The sequence below is a fragment of the Ambystoma mexicanum genome, chromosome 6p (assembly GCF_040938575.1).
Source record: "Ambystoma mexicanum isolate Mex_15411 chromosome 6p, UKY_AmexF1_1, whole genome shotgun sequence".
Lineage (NCBI taxonomy): Eukaryota > Metazoa > Chordata > Amphibia > Caudata > Ambystomatidae > Ambystoma > Ambystoma mexicanum.
In genome coordinates this window covers 1,530,955,282-1,530,975,498 of record NC_090935.1, presented here as the reverse complement: position 1 = coordinate 1,530,975,498, position 20,217 = coordinate 1,530,955,282, and the positions used below count along the sequence as shown (strand labels likewise).

Genomic DNA, 20,217 nt, shown 5'->3' with positions numbered 1-20,217 from the left:
ACTCGCTAGAAGCTAGCTGTGAAGTTAGATTCCTTAGGTAATCGCCGGTGGCCAGATTGACATCCCGAGGGGCACTGACAAAGCTAGCACTATCAGCATCACTATACAGAACCCTCTCTTGCAATTTCTTCATCACAATGTGGCTATGAATATATTTGTATTGTCAGAAGTTGTTGGATGTTCCCCCACGTATCGCCAGCACAAACAAGCCTTTCGTCATCTATGAACACGCAGCTGCTCATGGTACAAGAATTATCGAATAAATAAGCATGAATTTCATCAGGGTCTGTGATGATGACTGTGTCTGGCGAATTAAGGCTGTTTTACTAACTGCCGCCAAGCAGGTTTGTCCTCGATGCGTTCCATGCACAAGCGTATGCCCCGATGTTTGTAATAGTCATCCACGTAAACCTTTTTAGTGGCATCGTCCACACACTATGACAGAAAGTCGGAGACCTCCTGTTTCTGCTGGAGGAACAATCGAATGCAATCACAAAAGATCTATAGGGTGATTGTATTTAAAAAGGCCATATCTCGAGTTTGTGCCCCAGTCGTTTGCCACGTTTTAAAGTGTCCTGTAACTTGATCGTACACCAAGTGCCTGTCTGCACCCACTATTCATTAGTGTTTTGTCTCGATGCTTGTATGACAAAGCGGGACCATCAGCTTGCCACCACATCTATAGGGCAACACAAGTAAGTAAAGGCCTCTGGGTGGATAGACCTCACACCTGATCAAACCAGAATACTAGTCTATATCTCCAAAATGATCATAGATGATCACGCTGTGTCCTAGAGGATATAATATTTCATTGTTCACAGCGGGTCTAGACTGGTAAAATCTAAATAGTGTATTTGCTCATCCTCTGAGATGCGATAATGTAACTTTAAAGTATTTGTACAACCTTCATACATTGTACTATGGGGTTGTATGGGGTCTGGCAGTTTCTTCTCTTTAAGAAAACTACCCACTTTTGGGTTGCCTTGTACCATTGTGCGCCATATGTTCCCAAATACTGACACAAACTCCTTGACTGAAAATAGGAACCTTTTTCTCAACAGTATGCATCTGTGCAACTGCTCAAGTTGTACCTGTCAGAGTTTTGAAACCCCAGGATGAGTAACATTCAGGACACCCGTGATAAAAGCAACCGTTGAATTCATAGGCTGTTTCTACACCCTGAACTAAAGCAAATCCGTCCATCCAGTATTTACTGTAGCGTTTCTCACCGATACCAGTTAGGGCACGGTGGATCGCAAATGTTTTTGGTCTGTGATATGTATAAGAGCCATTCAATAGCTGCTGTTGCATAACGTTTTTGGCGCCCATAATATATACCCTTGGGCAGCAGCGCATTCGTTTCAGGCTTTAGGTACAATTGTCTGTAGATCTGCATACAGCAACTAGCCAGCATGACATTCTTGAAAGGATCGATGTATACATCTGCAACCCCCCCTCACACCCACGGTAAGGGTGTTTCCTGATGGGTCGTTTGAATGATCTTGTCCTTGAACAAATGACATGCCTGTCTTAAAATATTGACATCTTCTTTACAGTAAGACCTTAACTCCTGGCGAAAGTCAAATACGTTGTGCTCATTTGCCTTATACCACATCATTAATTGGTCATTTTCGCTAGGCATAATGTACTGAACGCCATATTGATTGGAGAGCCGGATCAGATCTACATAGTTTTAACTAGCTGCTGTTTTGAAAAGATATGGAAAGAATCTTTTTGAACAGGGAAAACTAAAAGCTTTTGGGAAGATTACGGAGGATTTGATAAAACATGTTTTAAACGTTACCACAAGCATTGACATGAGTTTAGCACCCTGTGTGATAAGTCTCAGTCTAATTCACTCCTTCGCCAATTGTTTGAGGATAAACTAACCGTCGTACCCTTTGTCATTATGAGCTAAAAAATGTACTTGTTAGAAAGGTGCTAATAAAACCACTTGCAAACAAATCACCCTCGACCTCCTAACAACTGTCACCCGTTAGGTGTCTGGCAAAATTGTAGTTTGGCTGGTGCATTTTATTTTCCTACCTGGCTTCCATGTCATGCACAATATAATCCTCACTTTTCTCATGAGGTCTACCAGGTGTCATATAACTAAGGTTTCCTGTTTTAGGTGTTTATTTTGTTTTACTTCTGGCGATGTTATTCCAGTGTTTTCAAACATTTTTAGAATCTGTGTTTATCAGCGTTTTCCCGCTTGCCCCCTTAAGAAAATCGCAGCTAACTGTTTTTTCCAGTGTAAACACTCAAATATGATTTTTTTGTTCCATTGTGTGCATAAGTAGAGTAATATCTCAATTGGAGTTGTAATCTCCCCACTGGGGGAATACAAATGTCTTAACCAGGTCTGCCTTCAGCCACTCAATTTATAAGCACTATGTGTGTCGTTTACTGAATTCCTGTTAAAAACAAGCATTGACAAGGCCAACAGTTTTGGCTTGTGTGTATGTATTAGGCCTTTGCTATTAAATGTCAGGGTAATCTTACCATTTGCACCACTATGTCTGGTATTGCCAAAGCTTGTTTAACTTGCTGTGGGGCCTTATACATGCATTTTGTATACAGTGCATCCTTTGTTGCAGGTTGAAAGGTGAGAGTTGGATTACATTAAGGAGCCCACCAGATGAAGAGAAACACCAACCCCCCCCGCCATGTTTGGTTGCAGAATCGTTCCCCTTTTCAAAGAGGATACACGAAGTGGCAGCCCTACCGAGCGGTTGGACGATTTCCCTCCTTAGGCCTCCAGGGCTGTGGAAGAGTCAGTCACAGTATAAGGACCACTATCAGGACCACTTCTTGGCTATAGCAGGGTGACGCATTTTACTACTTAGGTTCAGGGTCGGATTGGCCCCTCGGCCTTTCGGTCCGTGGCCAGGCTGAAATCGTGCCTGGGGAGTGGGGCCGGTTTCTGGCCATGCCTGAGCTGGTTTGGGGAAAAGAAAATGAAAAAAAAAAAACACCTGCAATGACATTATTCATCAAAACTCAAAGCAAGGTAACAAATGTTACCTTGCTTTGATGATTGATTTGCATGCATGATGTGTGCATCATAAATTATGATGCATGCATCATGCACATGCTGCTGCAGCAGCATTCAAAGTTCAGAGGCGGGGGCCGCCACCGGCGGCTGTCACCGTGCCGCCACTCCAGGGGGCACAGTGCCCCCTAGAGTGGCTGTGCTGTTGTATTAGTGATAAATATATATTAGTGATATTAGTGATAAACAACCAATTTTAGAGTAGAATAAGCATCCATTTCGGACTATGTATTTTGCCTTTCGCAAGTTGCAGTAATAGCATGTTTTTTTCCTGCTGTTGTCTCTGTTACGATCATCACAAGACATTTCATCTCGGTGTCCTTGGTCACTTGACAAAATCCTTGTTCCTAAAAGCTTCTGTACAGTGTAGAAATATTTGACCATAGCACATCATGTGGCCATTGACTTCATTATGCCACAATTAATGCTTTGTTATAATGTGTCTATCTTTCTCATCTCCCTGGCATACTGTTCAGGATGTTTGTTTGCATGTATGAGGAAACAAGTGCTCAGAGTATGGGATGTCCTGTGAGTGCGCTGCTTTCCCTATTTTGCGAACCTTTGAAGCCTGAAAGTCGATGCATGCAGGCTTGACATGCGGCCAACTTTGCACCAGACCTTCAGATGAACTGGTCTGCTGTTAAATCTCAGTTACCAGTTTAATGGTATCCACTACAGAATAATTGCTCATTTTACTATAGCCGATAAGATAGCTCAGTGGGTTGAGCGCTCGCTGCTGCGATGTGTGTGTGATCTGCAGGTTCGAATCCCAGCAAGGCCATCTCAGCTTTTCATCCTCCTTAGGTTGATAAATGAGTACCAACACAGGTTTGGTGATATTGTATGCATATTTGTTCTATAAAAAAGAGCTTACACGTAAGTGCTATACGATAACATTATCATTTGGCCTTGGACGTCTGCTTGGATTCACAGTAATTTGGCAATATGGATCTATACACACAGATATTAATGATACATATGGTGATCCATTCTTGTATGAAATGTATATCACATTAGTGAAATCATAACCATATTTTTAGTAGTGTACTTAGGTACCATACTATTTGATGCCACTTCCTGTTTTGTCAAGGAGTGAAAGGTTGTGTTTCATTGCTTCCCAGGATGTCACTTTGGGGTGGGGTCAAATTACATCACTTCCGGTGATGTCATCAGAGGTCAAGGGTCATGCTGTGAGGGGTGGGCCACTTTTTTTGAGGCAAGGGGTTGGCCACTTTTTTTTGGGTGACCAGGCCTATTTCTTGTCCCAGTCTGACCCTGCTTAGGTTCTGTGCTTGGCTTTGCCGTGCCATGCCCTAGCTTTCTGTCCTTTTTAATATGATTCGATTAAGTGTTTGCGATACCTTGGGAAGGTTCCTTTTCTCATCGGATCGCTTTCCTGCGTCCCATTTATTAGCTGCTGTCACATTGAAATTGTTTGGTGCTACAGAAAGGTACGAACGGTAGCACAGTTGTCTTAATGAATTGTGCTTTCCTCAATACCCTGGGTGCTGCGCGAGAGAGAGCTCACGCTATCTTCTGGAAAATGCCCCTGGTCACTCTCACCATCATCAGATTACTTCAGACATGGCTTAAAGTACTTCATGTAAATGGGTTTACGTGAGATGACGCAGGGTCCAGTCCATTAGATCCAGAATGATCCCATGATGTGGGATGCTATTATGACTGGACGCCGCTGGTGTCTTTTGCAGTCACCGGTCGGAGCGTCTCAGAGTATTGGAAACTATGGTCGCTTTATGACAGTACGTCCATCATTGGGACTCTAATGACTGTTCTGCCACAGAGTGTGTTGTCTTTCTTTTATTTAAAATAAAGATTCCCCATCAGCACCTCTACATATTCTCCTCCCTGGTTCTGTGGTTTCCCTTGTGTTACTCCCCAAAGCTGTGAGGTGCTTTACTTCTAAGGTACAGGAATAAGTGGGACAGCTTCCTCTCAAGCTGCAGGAACGGTGGTCTGAATCCATGAGTTGTGGATTCCCAGTTACTCACATTTCACCACACTGTGTGATCCTGCGCGTATTGTATCAGGTTGCTTTGCCTCATTTCCAATAGGTGCCAAAAGCCGGGACCACCTTTCTTTGCTGTGTAAATCCGTGCATACTGCCTTGGAAAGCTCTAGCTTGGAAGCTTGGGCCATCAAATTTTGATCGGCACCAACATGAACTCGGCTACCGATGGGGCTTGGAAGGTGGTACTAATTTGAGCACACAGTGGGAGTATCTCTTTTTTGCTTACCCTGTTAATTTCATATTTGAGGTACTGAAATAAAGCACTTTCCTAAAGAGAAACAAGCTGGTGGATAAAAGAGCTACTCGTCTCAGCAGGTGTGATCGAAATTGTCACTTCTGTGCATTGTTCCCAGGACTGACTGCACCTTCCAGATGAGGCTCCTTCCCTGGTGGGGGTGAGAGGGCTCTCAGTTTTCCCAGGGTCTCACCGAGCAGCACGCAAGGCCCCTTCCTCAGACCCATGCCAACACCTCGGTGCAACGTTTGCTCACCTAATCGTCTCTCCAGAGCCCCTGTTTGGGGCAGCGTAGTCTCTGTGTGGTATAACACCCATTTCCACTCACACTGTCTGTGTTTTCGAGTATTCGCCAGATAAGAGAACGTGTGTTATTTGCATAATGATATGCTCGTTTCTGAAGAGAACCAGGCCCCTGATTTCAGGGGTCAGCAAGCCGTGACAATCAGGGTTTTAAGCAAAGTCCAAGATCGGATGAAGTTTCCCTGGGGCTTTTTACTTCTTCCAAAAGTAAAGGTTGCCCAGGCCCTGAATGGACGCCGGCTCCTCCATGCACCATTGTGAGCGCGCTCCATTTGAAGGCGAGCAAGAGATTAGCGTGTAGTGCTGAGCAGGTGACCCGAGAGCATTCCTTCAAAGGTGCTTCATGAGTGGTAGGTTTCACAGGGAGACACTAGTCACAGATCCTCTGTGGGTGCCCGGTCCTCGCCATAGCAACTGATGCGTAATGGCTATGGGGAAGTTAACTGCTGTTTTGTTCTTGTTTTGTTCTTGTGCTAAGCTGAGCAGCAGGAACCACCAGTGGTGCAGTGAACAGCATGGAAACACTGTCTGGGAGGCACGCGAAGCTCAGAGCATCAGTAAAACCAGTGTTTTCCGGATTCCCCCCTAGGAAGACAAGAACAGCCTCAGGGGTCTTCTTCCTGTTTTTGTCAGATGTTACGGAAAATTGGAAACCCTACATACAGCACAGGTGTTGGGCCATGTTGACAACAGACACTTTGCATGCCGGACAAATTAACCCATTACATTGATGACTCTTGGGGGTAGATTTTCTGCACGTGGGATAGTAAAAACATACCTCACACAAGAGAGCCACCGCAGCTGCTTTCTCAGTGTGAATGTTTAGACAAACTCGTAACCTAGGTATGACATTGCAGACATTTTGAAGGTCTCTTCTTAAGCGCTTTGCACTCATCTCTTAAACACAGGCAACAATGATACTGACAGCTGTGTTGATTTTTGTTGTTGAAAATAGTGCAAAACCCATAATTTCAGTCTAACTCTGTATGGACCATCTCAGATTTTCCAGAAATTTCAAAACGCAGAAGACATCGTGTTGTCTTTGTATTGGATTGCCTTGTAAATAAGGGTCTAGTTAATCCTTCAGTGTCCATGCGGATCTGTAGGAAATCATTGGGTCCAACAGTTTCTAATATACGCCTGACCAGTGTTTCTACAGCTTGCCTTTGTCCCGATGACCATAACTGATCCACGTTTACAAATCAGAATTCCTCGTAATGCTCAATGGCTGCAAATGTTTTATACATCCGTGGATATGACCGCACCCTTTCTAAGTACACAGGAGCATCAGGCTGTGGGGTTTTGGATTATGGCGTGTTAGGACGATTACATCTGGATATAACCAACCTGGCCTTTTTGAAGACTTTAAATAGCTGACATCACTGTGCTCTGGATCTGCACCATTTTAAGGATCATTCAGTGTCTTTATAGTCCCTCTGAAATGGGTATCCACCCCCACTATGTAGAGACGTACCAACTGTAACAGTGCTTGTGTTTTCAATTTCACATTTGGTTCACTCCTGTTACATCGGGCGTTGGTTAAAAATGCAAGCATGCTCTAGCGGTTTGCTGGCTGTTTAAAAGACACGTCTGTTTTGTAATGGGCCATTTCATTTTCAAGTGTAAGCTGTTTACTGGTACCTGTTACCTCTGATGGTTGCGATACCCTTTGAGCTTCTATTGGTGAAGTAGCAACTGTACTAGGGCTAGATGTCACTATGCCATTGTTTGCAGTGGGCATCATTGGTGCAGAAGATGTGATATGGTTTTCAAACCGACCGGGCCCGCTGCATATGGTATGCTATGTTCCACATTTGGAGCATTGCATTTGGTGCTGTTAGGACAGTGGACCTGACTTGACATGGATGTCCCACAATGCCCCGTCGTTAAGACTGTCATGCTATAATTCAGCCATTCTATTAATGTAGACATTACCTGTTCCACATATTGAAAAGAACACCTCATATCTGGTGCCCCCAGTTTACTTTTACAATAGGGCTTAAAAATGTTCACGACATCCAGCATTTTTTATTGCTATGTGTTAAGGTGCTTGCTGGAGTTGGGGGTTTTCGCACCATACTGGGGTCCACATGTATGATGGTGGTATACCTGCATACATTGGTTGTGTCGTCTATAGTGATGATACTAGCGTTAATGTCATTGGACCGTGTCATCGCTCTGTTGAACACACGTGTGTGTCACGCGGCTATAGCCGTCGTCTGTTGGTGCTATAGCCTGAAGACCAGGTGTAACAGCACAGTCCATAGCAATGCCGTTTGGCAGCATATCACCCCTGTCCCACTGCCAGGTGCATGTTTACTTCTTTTACGGCTCAAGCATGTCTCTACTTCAGCAACATGTTTATTTGTAACATCGTTCTGTACTGGGGCTTGAGGCTTTTGTGAGAGTGGGCATTTAAAACCGTTTTTTTTAATCTACATACCTCAACTCTTTCTCAAGTCAGTATCAGGTTATATGGTCCCTATACATATGTCGCCGGGAAAAACTTGTGGCAACATTATATATTGTGACCATGTATATGTGGTCAAGGGAACAGGGATTGCAGGGGTGTTCCCCGCTCCCCTTGAAAAGAAAAAGGGTTTGTGAGTTGCACGGTATACCCTGCATGTTAAATGTAATAATGTCCCTGCAAAAAACGGCAATTTTTTGGTGACTTTTTTGCCAGGCGAAATTTTAGCGGGGACATTATTAAATGGAACACTTAAGTTCCATTTTTACCTGAGGGTCTGGAATGCTCTTGAATGGACATTTTAAGCCCAAATGATCCCCCGTCCTGCATGATGGCACAGTACTTAGCTGTCCCACACCCATTCGTACACATCCAGTAGCGGGTTGCACTTGTAAGCGAGCTGTCAATCTACAACGATTGGGTATTTTGATCTTAGGACACCGATCAGTGCTTGACATAAAGACATCCTGTGACGTTGTAGGGGTCCCAGTTCCAGGGCTCCTTGATGAAACAAGGCTGTGACCTGTAGCGTCCCCATGATGCACATTAGCCCCCATAAAAAATGGACTTTGATGTGTTGTAGGGCCCCACAGCTCCAGGGACCCTTGATGAAATAGGATTGCAACCTGCAGCACCCCCCTGATACAGATCAGCCCCATGGAAAAGGCACTCTTATCTGTTGTAGGGGCCTCGGATCCTGGTGCCTTTGGTGGATCAAGAAAGCAATTCTGATCCATTGTAGCATTCACCACACTGTAGCTGTAACCAAGAGGTATCAGAGGTATTCTTTAACCTCTTTTAATGGATCTAGGATTGCTGGTGATGGGTAGGCTGCATTTCATGTTGTTAGCTCCAGGCGTGGATTCCCCCACTGATGGCCAAGCAGCCCCACAAATGGAATCCACTGTAACTTTAAAGCGAGTACAAGAGAATTTGGATTTTCAAACGTGCACTCAACATGGCAATAAAACAGTTGTCTTTAAAACTTTAAAATAGATACAGACTAATAACGTAAGGCATGACCTCTGGCTATTTTATGGCCCTGTAGCCCTGCATATGAAAATCATTGCAACTTTAATTTGAGTACTCGAGAGTTTGGATTTAAAACACGCTCTGAACATGTCATAACATGTCATAACGTAGCTGTCTTTAAAAGTTTAAAATAACTGTAGACTACACACTAATAACACAAGGCATGACTAATAACACTAGCTATTTTAAGGAACATTCTCTTACCCATGCTCACAATAGGGCTGTTCAGTATAGCTACAGTATTCGTGCCTTGCAATCATGTCCAGTAACATGGCCAGCTCACAAGCCTTGTCTGTACGCGTGTGCCAATGCTGCGTCATGCACAGTGGTAAAAGGCTTCAAAGGCTTGTTATCTTGACACACCTAACCCGGCTGCTATCTCCCTATGGCAATAGCAATGCCTAAAGACAAAAAAGAAGGCTTGGATTTTAAAAATACGATTGCAACATGTCTATAAATCAACTGTCTTCAGACTCCCTGCAATGTCTGCTCTGGGGTATGTCAGCCAGCCACACTCGCCCATTGTCAGTGCAGTTAACTTTAGGATGGAAAGCACATCAAGCGATAAGTGAATTGGAACAGCAACGTATATGATCACTGATTTAAAAACATTTATGAGGGTGTTATCATGTCTGTCTACAGAACCCTTTCGAGAACGGGTACTTTTTGCTAGTATTACAGGGCCCGAGGCAGCAGCCATGTAGATATGGTTAAGTTGCTAACTCATAGAAAGAGCACTTTTTGGGTGGCTTATAACTTTGCCCCACCCCCAGCTGAATCCTCACCAAACTTTGCATAGAAAAGTATATTGCCCCCTCAGACTGATTTTGCCAAGTTCGATGCTGTTTCGCGTTCGGGGCAAAGTTATAGGGGGGTCCCAAAATGTGTGGAAATCCTCATAGACTCAATGGAAAAAAATAATTTGTTCGAGCCTACTGCCCAAACCGCTGGATGGATTTTCACCAATGTTACGCCAGGAGCGGCAGATTGATCCCGAAAGCGTGCTTTTGTAAATTTGGTGTAAATCCGTCCAGTAGTTTTTAAAGAAATGGCCAAAATTAGGTCAATTAGAAATTAGTGATATCTGGGTCCGGTTCGCAGACTCACTTTTCGATTTGGGGACCGCGGACATGTGTGGGCCAAACATGGGGTTGCCAAATGCACCCGCTGATTGAATGGTGAAAAATGTGACCAGTGTCAGATATTTTGAAACGGTTGCAATGTCGGTTCCGCAGATAGCGCGGTGTGGACAAAGTCTGGAAAACACATTTGGGGTTATTCGGTGGCTGAAAGAGGGGCTGGAAAGGGTGGGGGAGTGCAATAAAGTTGACATGTTCCGCAGGGGTAATCTCTGTCTCCGATCCTATTTAACATCTATATTTGGGCACTTGTGTGTCTCATCCGCTCCAATGGCATCAGGTGTTACTCCTACGCCGACGACACTCAGATCCTGATCCAATAAGATCTCGATCAGGCTGAGATGTCGTCGTGCCTACAGGGCTGCCTGACCGCCGTGGGAGCATGGATGAACCACAATTGGCTCAAACTGAACAGAGACAAGACAGAGGTGTTGGTGGTGGGGTGCCCCCCTGATCCTTCACTCTGGGTTTCCTCCTTCTGGCCTACCTCCCTGGGTGTCCTCCCATCCCCGGTGGATAAGGTAGAAAATCTGGGTGTTGTTCTTTCGGCTTCATTGTCTATGGCCAGCCAAGTTGCCGCTGTTTGCCAAGCGAGACACTTTCAGTTGAAAGCTCTAAAGAGAGTTCTCCCCCTGATCCCCGCTTCTCTCCACCCTCCAGTGGTAGCAGCCTTGATATTATCGTGACTGGACTACTGCATTTCACTGTATCTGTCCCAGCCAAAGGGTCTCATTCAGCGATTACAACGCCTTCAGAATATGGCGGCCTGGGTGGCGACCGGTACACCCTACGGAACACACATATCACTGGTGCTTCGTTCTTTGCCCTGGCTCCCTGTCAACCAGCACATTAGCTTTAAGACGCTATGTATAGTCCATTGCGCTATACACACTCAGGGTGCTGAGTTTCTGCAAACCAAATTTTCACGCTACTGCCCTAGTCGTCATTTGCGCTCAGCCTCTGCTAATCTGCTCACCGTACCCTCCTACCATCGTACAAGGATCGGAGGCATGGCTTTTTCCATAGCTGGAGCAAAACTGTGGAACAAATTACCCCCTCAATAAAAATACTTTCGAATCATCTGACCTTCAGGAAGGCAATTAAGACTCTCTTGTTTGGCTAGTTCAGTATTTATTTTCCAGCTGCCTCTACCATGAATGTTTGCCCATCTCTCCAGCGCCAAGATACCTTTGATGACCGTGCGCTGCGCTTAAGAAATGACAGTAACATAACATAACATGGAGTTGTTTTTATGTGAAAAGGTGCTGCCAAGTCTGCAGATATCGCTGCTGACTGTGGACAATGTAGTGAACAAGCAGTTTTGAAAACACATTTGTGGTTATTTGGTGGCTGAAAGAGAAGAGGTCCTCGAAAGTGTTGGGGAGTGGAATAAAGTTGATATGGAGCTGTTTTTATAGGTGAAAGAAGGGTTTGAAGGTACCTTCGGGTAATCCTTCACTCCTTAAATTTGGGACCTTGCCAAGAAAGCCCACTTTCAGCTTCACCTACTTACAGGCATTCTACCTTTCCTCACCTTCCCCCAGAAGCTCAACATCACTAGAGCCCTGGTCCTGTGTAGGCTGGACTATTGCAACAGTCTTTTTTTATCAATCTCCCCTTTGTTCTCTACGCCCACTTCAGCTAATCCAGAATAGGGCTGGAAGACTTATCCTTTTAGTGTCCGCCGATATCATTTGGATTGCATGAGGTTCTGGGTGAGTCTTGCTATTTGAAAATGCATTGTACGTGCTTTTTATATGGTTTAATTATATTGTGGTGGTTGTTGCCAGTGTGAAAATATAATTGGGTACTTCCTGATTTTTTTGGTTAAGGGGGTTAGGCTTCAGATGGGAAGGTGACAGTACAAGAAAATACACAACAAAACCTAACTACCTCTATCTAAACCCGCCATGTCTGCTGGCCATTTTGAATGGCTGCCTGGTTCCTTCTGATTCATACTGGAACCAGGCCCTCCTCCCCCAGTCTAGCCCAGCAACTGGGCCTCCCTTGACCTCCCTTCCTGCACTTGTCCGACCGGGCTCCCTCTATTGTGCCCATTCAGCCATCCAGCCCTGTCCTCGCACTTAGCATACGAACCTCATTCCCTGCACTCTCTGCATTTCCCTGGTATTTGTCCACCTGGCCTCCCCATAGCACTCGCCTAGCCCAGGGGCCCTCTCCCCCTCTTGCTCCTCCCCTTCCAGTACTTGCACGCTCTCCACTCCGACCTGCACTTCCTTTCCCTCCTTAGCATTAGTGCACTCCGCTCTGACTTGCACTTCCCCTCCACCTCCCCACACCCCTGCACCTCTTGTTACTGCACTTGCACGATCCGAATGCCACAAGACCAACTAGGACCGCTTTTGTTATTCTTCATCCCTGTCCCCCCACCCCCTCTTTTGTCTTGCTGTGCCTTGAAACACCATTTTCTATATAGGCACATTACAAATATCCAATAAATAAATGTTACGTATCATGGATCACCATCCGGAAATCAGCTGTCATCCAGCTTGAATCTAACTGGCACCTCATTCACATCCTGATCCTAACTAAGAAACCCATTGTTTTGCTATACATCACATCTGCACCATATCTGGCACCAGGCCCATATCATTGATCTACATATATCCAATAGTATCGTCCGGCAAACAGGCATCAGCATTGAAACACCTGGCCTTGAAAAAGACCTAGGAGAGGTGAAACATGTGTTGGCTATAGAAATAAAATTGGGTGATATGAAATATTTGTGTTTGGCTAGTTACTAGAATTTTGATAAGGATAAGGATTATATTTGGAACTGTTCTTTCACCCAGCACAACTGTGATGGGGGTTTCCCACCCCTTCTTTATGAAACCCACACTCAGAATGGAAGGGCACCATCTCACCCCTTAACTCCACACTTGCAGCAGAGTGCTCTGATTATACAGTTGATCAGCGTGACAGATCCTATGTTCTAGTGCCCCACCCTTTCATTTCAACCCCTAGCCTGACATTGGCACAGATGAAGGCCATTTGTACAGACCAGTCATCTGGAAAAAAGAAGAACGAGCAACACAAGACTGCAATTTGTATCACTTATCACTGCAATTATGCTTAAGTTGCAATGCTTAAACTTATGCATAACTCGTTATGCATGTGTTACAAAGTATAACTGCCCTATCTTTTCAAAAGCGTTTTTATTCAGACATGTGATTTTATTGTTCATGCCATAACACACTCATTAAAATTCTTAATTGTATTTTCTCAGAGAGGGCTAGGAAAATGAAAGAGGGAAAAACACACCACACCATAAACACTGGATGCTGGCTGTCAACCGACAATGACTTGAGCAGATTTGATGTTGCTGTAATCAGAACCATCACCAAATGTAATCATGAACGATACCTCTGTGGAGTGGCCAGACTTTGTGTTAAACACCATTGCAGAGTCGTGGAAGGTTCTCTAAGACCATTGCTACTTTGCATTGTTTGCTACCCGCAGACATTATTTGCAGAGGGGGTAACTGAATTCAATGCTGACCAATATCTTGCCGTATGAACCCCATCAAGCCCGACTTGAATATTCAAGAGATCAATTTTCCTATATCACTGATTGCATTCTCTACACCAGGAATATCACTTTTAAAGGCTTTAGAAGAGTTTAGAACTATTTTGGATAATAAAGAACTTGACCCGGATTACAGTATGTCTAGTATAGAAGAAATCATTTTGACATTTGAAGCAGAAGAAACTGAGTGGTCAAATGAGGGCCTATTGTGGGAACCTAAATACATTTGAGGGATGACTGATGTATATAATGAAGATGCTGAAATGCAGCACATCAACTGGTGGTTGAGCTTGTGGCAAACCACTAATTGATTTTCAAAGACATGTAATTGGAGACAACTTATCAATGCAATGCACCTGTGAAGATGAACACTACAGCCATTCTTGGTCAGCACAACCTATTCTTGGAATTTTTGCAGTAGGCAATCGACTAAGTTCATGTGCACTTTTGTTTAGTGGTTTGTATTCTCCAAAATGCCTATTGAATTTTGTGTGCTACAGTTCATGTCAAAGATCTCCTGCTACAAACACAAAGAACTCCTACTACAAATATGTCTTCCCTGTAACAGATGATGCATTGTGACAAGAGATGGAAGCCCTGGAATATTCACTTAGCGGAAAAAGGCTTTAGTTGGCAGGTGATGTTCAGTTCAACAGCTCTGGATTTAGCGGAAGTATTGAACATCCCAATTCAATTTGTGCATTGGGAAAATGATAAGTTCTGTGGTGGTCTGGTTACAGAATGCACTTCCTCTTTTGCGATGAAGAAGCATGGTTTTATGAAATTGAATGAACATCTTTATTGTAGAGGTTTAGAAGTTGAATTGGTAGCCAACGACAAACATGTGTGAATAGCCAAAGTTATGCGAGATAGGCTCCCACACATTGGGCATCAATTCACTGTTTGGCCATGTTGCCAAGAAAGTCAGTGCAGCAGGGAAAAGAGGTTATGAGAGTTATTAAACTGTTCACAGTCAATAAGTAATCATCGCTGGTAAAGTTCTTTCAATAGTGATCAATCTGAAGAAATTCTGGTTGAGAAGTGGTAATCACATTTGTCTAATGATGCCAACAAACATGCATGATCGGCAAACAGACACCTTCATACCTGTGTACATCAGCCACTGAGGGAAGAGCAGTAGAGAATAAAGAAATGGCTGGAACCTTGGTTAACACCTCATCCATCCTTTGCAAAGATTGTATGTGACAAGGTGCTACCCAGAGATGTCAAGGGCCTTACAGATTTTTGGCACACAGAGGATTTAAAGGTTTTACATAAAATATATCTGAAATACTGTCCTAAATATCTACATTTCAGCATCAAGTTCATGGAAGTGAGAAGCAGCCCATACCAGATAATATCATTATGGATTGTCCTTCACCAAAAGAAAGATTGGGTAACTAAGCCGCTTTTTGACAAAATATATTTCAAATTCATGTATGACCTGGCATTATTCATCATGGCAATGGAGAGACATGGCAATGCAACTGGATTTACCCCTGAACTAATGCCAAAAACAGTGGTCTCAAAGAATATTTAAGTAACGTAATTTGCTATTCTTAAAACTATGAATTTGTTTTGGCCAAAATTAAAGACCTTGTTCATTGACCAATCCCCCACTGCCTTCTGTGTACACTGTAATAAAATATAATGTGTGCATTCACTAAAACAAACCTGTCTTGCTTTTTTACATTTCATTGGCTAAAATATTGAACATGAAATATAACAGCTTTTAATGCATATTTTTTCATTTTGAAAAGCGTTATTCGGTTGACCATTTGCAAAAAGTAACAACATAAGCAATTATACAAGAGAAGTTGATTAATATAATTTAAAACACTGACATACTATAACAATTTAAAAAACAATACCAACTGATATATATTTTTGTAAAAATCTCCTGGAGATAATACCTCCTGCTAAGGGATCCTCTCTGAGGAGAGCAAGCTCGCAGCCTCGCGAGGATAACCAACAATGATCACACGGTACCCATCAATCTACTTCTTAATACCCAAGTACAATGCATATATCTGGCTGTGGAGAAAATAACTTTCCAGTCCTGTGAACCAGTTAAAAACAACATAGCATCTCTTGAGTTTCTTATGCACCAACTCCAACGAAACGGGTCTCAAATACCTCCATCTCATATTGAGTGAGACCAGACAAATTAGCATAAAATGCAATAGAGTTTAATTAGATGCTTTACAAAGGGGGCAAACCCCAGAATTAGAACCAGACCATAAGCGAGTGTAATGTGCAGTATGTAAGAACCCTAGTCTGAAACGTACATAAAGTGAACGCTCATACGGTGGTTGGATCTCATCCAAAAAATGCTTGCAATTCATGGGTACAAATTCTGGTCCTTCCTTCAGAGCACGGCCTGAAACCTCCATTTTCACCCTAGCAATGGCCTTAGCCTTTGCTTTCAGGTCCATTTTCGAAGCCTGTCGACATTCTGTGGGGTTACTCCCGAGCGATCCTGCATTCAAACCTGTTAGCAAGTATTTCACATGCTCCACCCGCCCACAGTTGATGGCACCATCCAACTTCAAAAAGAACCCTAAGTGCATCTCTATAGGGGATCAAAGCAGGGGAGCTCCAGAGTCACACCCAATACAATGCTGGATTTAGGGCAATATGTGCAGCTACAGGCCATGTTTGAAAGTCCACATGAATCATTGAGGTTGGGCCATTTTTGGTAGTAGCAACAACTTATTTAGGGAAATATTCTCAATTGGGAATAAACCTTTTGTGAGAGTAGAACCCCATATCTCAGCACCATATGGTACAGCTGGTAGGGCTTGCTTATCAAACAGCTCCATAGCCGGTGTGATTGCCCCACTTCCATGGCTCTGAAAAAAAGAAGAAATACCCCCAAAATATTTGGATAGGTTAACTTTAGCTTTCAACAATATATATGGATTTGATATATGAATTTGTATTGCCACTGTATAATTTGTATTTATGAATTTCTATTGTGTCTGCTGTAAACCTATATGTCGTACATGTCTTTTTGATATAGGAAAAAGAAAAAACATGTTTTAGAATGTAATAGTAATGTAATTGTTTAACACATTTTAAAGTATGCTTACTTGTATTTTTTAATTCTTGCTTTGTTTCTATGTAGAAAAAATGCACAGAGAGCTGTCTACTTGAAAAAACACCTTTATGCAAAACATCAATATGGAAGAGTTCAGGGATGGCAGCAGGCGGCGGAATGATTCAAATAGAGGTGGAAAATACAACAAGGATTACAATGTGACTCCGGCACCAAGAAACAAACAGTGTAATAATTTTGTTTCAAACAGAAGGAACCTTACTAACGAAAAAGGTGAACTGCATCAGAACAACATGTCTAACAACCAGGCAGCAATGACGATACAAGCTTATTACAGGGGGTACAGAGTTAGACGAGATCTACATTCACGAATCTTTACAAGACCATGGGAAAGTTCAGACAGATACTTCAAAGGGAACGGTTTGGACTTTGGCCATGGTACAAATGTTTATGAAGATAAAAAGCTGCATGATAAAAATGAGAGTTATCAGAATTCCTGTGAAAGGCCAATTGGAGACCATTATCAATATGACCCTGGACAATATACGTCCTTCCAGAATAGCTACCAAAGCAAAAACTGCACAATCAGTGACAAGAATGAGCACCTTTTGGGACACTTAACTCAATCAAAACAGAAAAGGGCTTTGCGAACTCCAGCTACTATGGACAAGGGTTATTGGGACAACTCACCGTACATTGATATAAGGATGAAAAATCATGCCGCTACTATTATTCAGGCAGCGTATCGAGGCTATGTGGTACGAAAACTACTGTTTGAGCTGAAATTGGCTACTATTTCTATCCAGTCCTTTTGGAGAGGCTATGCTACAAGAAAAAAACTTGCATTTCAAAATCATTCAGTGGTTAACCAAGAACATTGTATAAACAGTACTGTTCGATATGACCAAAAGGTGCCAGACAGCCGCTATGCACATGCCCAGCTCTCAAATGAATTGAGTGATGTTAAAAAGACTGTTAACCAATATAACCCACCACAAGTCTCAAATAAAGAGGTTCCATTTTCTGAACACAGCCAACCAGAAGGATTACTACTGCAAAAATCGAGCATGGGAATTGGAAGCAGACCTTTGAGGCAGATGTACAGTTATTTGGCTGAATTTGCTGTTAAGGTCGGAAATGATGTTAAAATGACAAACATACCCAACAATAGGCAAAGCACAGATCATCACACTGACCATTTGAGGAATGAACAGGGATACCCGAATCAGGATGTGTATCTGCACTTGGATGAATGTTGTGGGGCAAAACAACAATCCAGACAGTATGGCATTAGGAGAAGAAAGTCTCGTGAGCAGCTACGTAAAGAAAACTTTTCAGCAGCAAAAATTCAATCCACCTGGAAAAGTTACCAGGTTCGTAAAGAGATTAAAGAAATGAACAAAGCAGCCACCAAGATTCAGGCCCTTTACCGAGGGTTCAAGGTAAGACAGGACCTACAGTTAAATAATGGCTTGCATGGAAGTCATGGAATAATTTCAAGATCCAGTGACCAATATACTTCAGAAATAAGATTTTATCCAAGAAGAAGCGAGGCCCCACTTGAAAACATCCCCCAGGGGGTCTGCAACTACAAAGGCATGTTGAATTCTAAAATCCATCAAGGAAAAGGCCGCACAGTGGCATCACAAAATACATTTTGTGAAAATCAAGATACCTGTTATGAGGAATTTGGTTACCAACGCACCAGACATACATCTGGTGCAAATGTGTTTTCTCTGCGACATTCCAACATTACAGGCTTAACACCTACACCTACATCTATGAGTAATTATGCTTCAATGAACCAACTCTCTCAAACCAAGAGAAAACCTTATGAAAACTGCTCAGAAACTAGTGTCTCCCATGTTTGGAATGGATGCCACATCAGAAGACTGACTCGTGAAATGCACAGTGCAGCAACCAAAATTCAAGCCTGCTATCGGGGTTACAAAACTAGATTGTTCCTGAAGCAAACTGGGTTGCCTACCTTTGGGAGATACCGGGAAGCTGCAGGTGATGCAGAAACCTATCCCGTTATGCACAATAAAAAGAGCTGCCTGCTACAAAGAAAGGCACAGGGCACCATTGCAGAATGTGGTGCAAACCTGCACAGCAATTGCCCCACTCCTGCATCTCCCATCAGAAACATTAATGTCAGTACGATTCTGAAGGGTGTGCCATCTTTGAGAAGGCCTCCCATATCCATACGGGTGTCCAGTCCACATGGGTCTGTTCAAGGATATTACAAAGGTACCAAAAAAGGAGCGCAGGGCCACTACACCGTTCGAGCTGCCTGTGCACAGTCCCCTTCCACAGTCCAAGTGAACGTAAACATGGTCAATAGGAAATAAAACAAAATACAAAGAACCTACTCTGGTCATCTGAAATATTGTCCTCGTTTTTGTAGTGCTATGCTCCGTTGTACTGTTAATTCCTGTTAATTACTTCAAAGAAAGTAGAACAAAGGTTTGTCTTGAATATAGCCATCAGCCCCCTTGTTTAGGGTTGTACACGGTGGATAACAGTCTGCCAGCTCACGTTGAGGTAGACCTGAGTGAAGTGAGGGCTTTGGTGAGATTACCGAACAGCTTTGGCTTTGGCGTGTTTACCGAACAAGGGGGTGATGACTAGTCACACCCTGGGGCTCCCTCGAGGTGCGAATATTGTAAAAAAAATTATTTTTGTTTTCATGCAAAATGGGCTCTGCACATTTTCCATATTATCAAAATAAAAAAAAACTAAGATGGCTGCTTCCATAGAAAATAGAAAAGGGACTTAGGCATAGAGGTTTAGTCTATTACTATGAAGCCAGCCAGCACAGTGTGACAGCCAGAGAGGAGAGGAAACCCAAGACCAGCAGCTAAGCCAGTGGAATGGAGAGTGGGATGTCGTGTGGGCCACGGCAAGAAGGGTCGGGGTCAAGGGAGCAAGAGAGGGGCAGCAGGCAGATGAAGGAAAGAAATTGTGTTCCCTGGCAAAGGGGCACGTATAGTTGGGAGAACACGGGCGGTCACTGGTGGGGTCCAGCCACGTTCCCAGCCACCTTATTGGTTAAGTGCCTTTTCCTGGGAGCCAATAATGATTCTTCGAAGTTTTGCTCTTTTACAGTAATTCCTGGGCAATTTAACTAACTGCTGTTGTTTTCTGTTGCAGAATGAAGGCTTGTTACTGTCTGATTGAGGTGTTTCCTACTGGAAAAAGCACTGTAATCATATTTTTAAAACTCTTTTCTGTATTGCAGGTGTGTTCAGTGCTTACAGATTCCAGATTTACCAGTAAATATATACATGTTGACAAACCCAGAGTGTGATGGGAATCCGCGTGGGCCTTTGCAGGCTCAAACAGCATTA

At 43.3% G+C, this 20,217-nt stretch overlaps 1 protein-coding gene across 4 annotated transcripts in view; it reads left to right on the top strand.

The window, feature by feature from the left end:
- LOC138511080 (abnormal spindle-like microcephaly-associated protein homolog) overlaps window positions 1-19,234 on the top strand; it is a 200,859-nt gene extending 181,625 nt beyond the window's left edge. For 3 of the 4 annotated variants that reach the window (XM_069626578.1, XM_069626579.1, XM_069626580.1), the window contains one exon: window positions 16,937-19,234. In XM_069626578.1, the coding sequence (XP_069482679.1) occupies window positions 16,978-19,218 (2,241 nt within the window). In that variant the 5' untranslated portion in view covers window positions 16,937-16,977 and the 3' untranslated portion in view covers window positions 19,219-19,234. Of the gene's footprint in view, window positions 1-15,126; window positions 15,206-16,936 lie in introns of those variants that run through there. The other variant, XM_069626581.1, reaches the window with a different exon arrangement.
- Window positions 19,235-20,217: the final 983 nt, after the last annotated feature.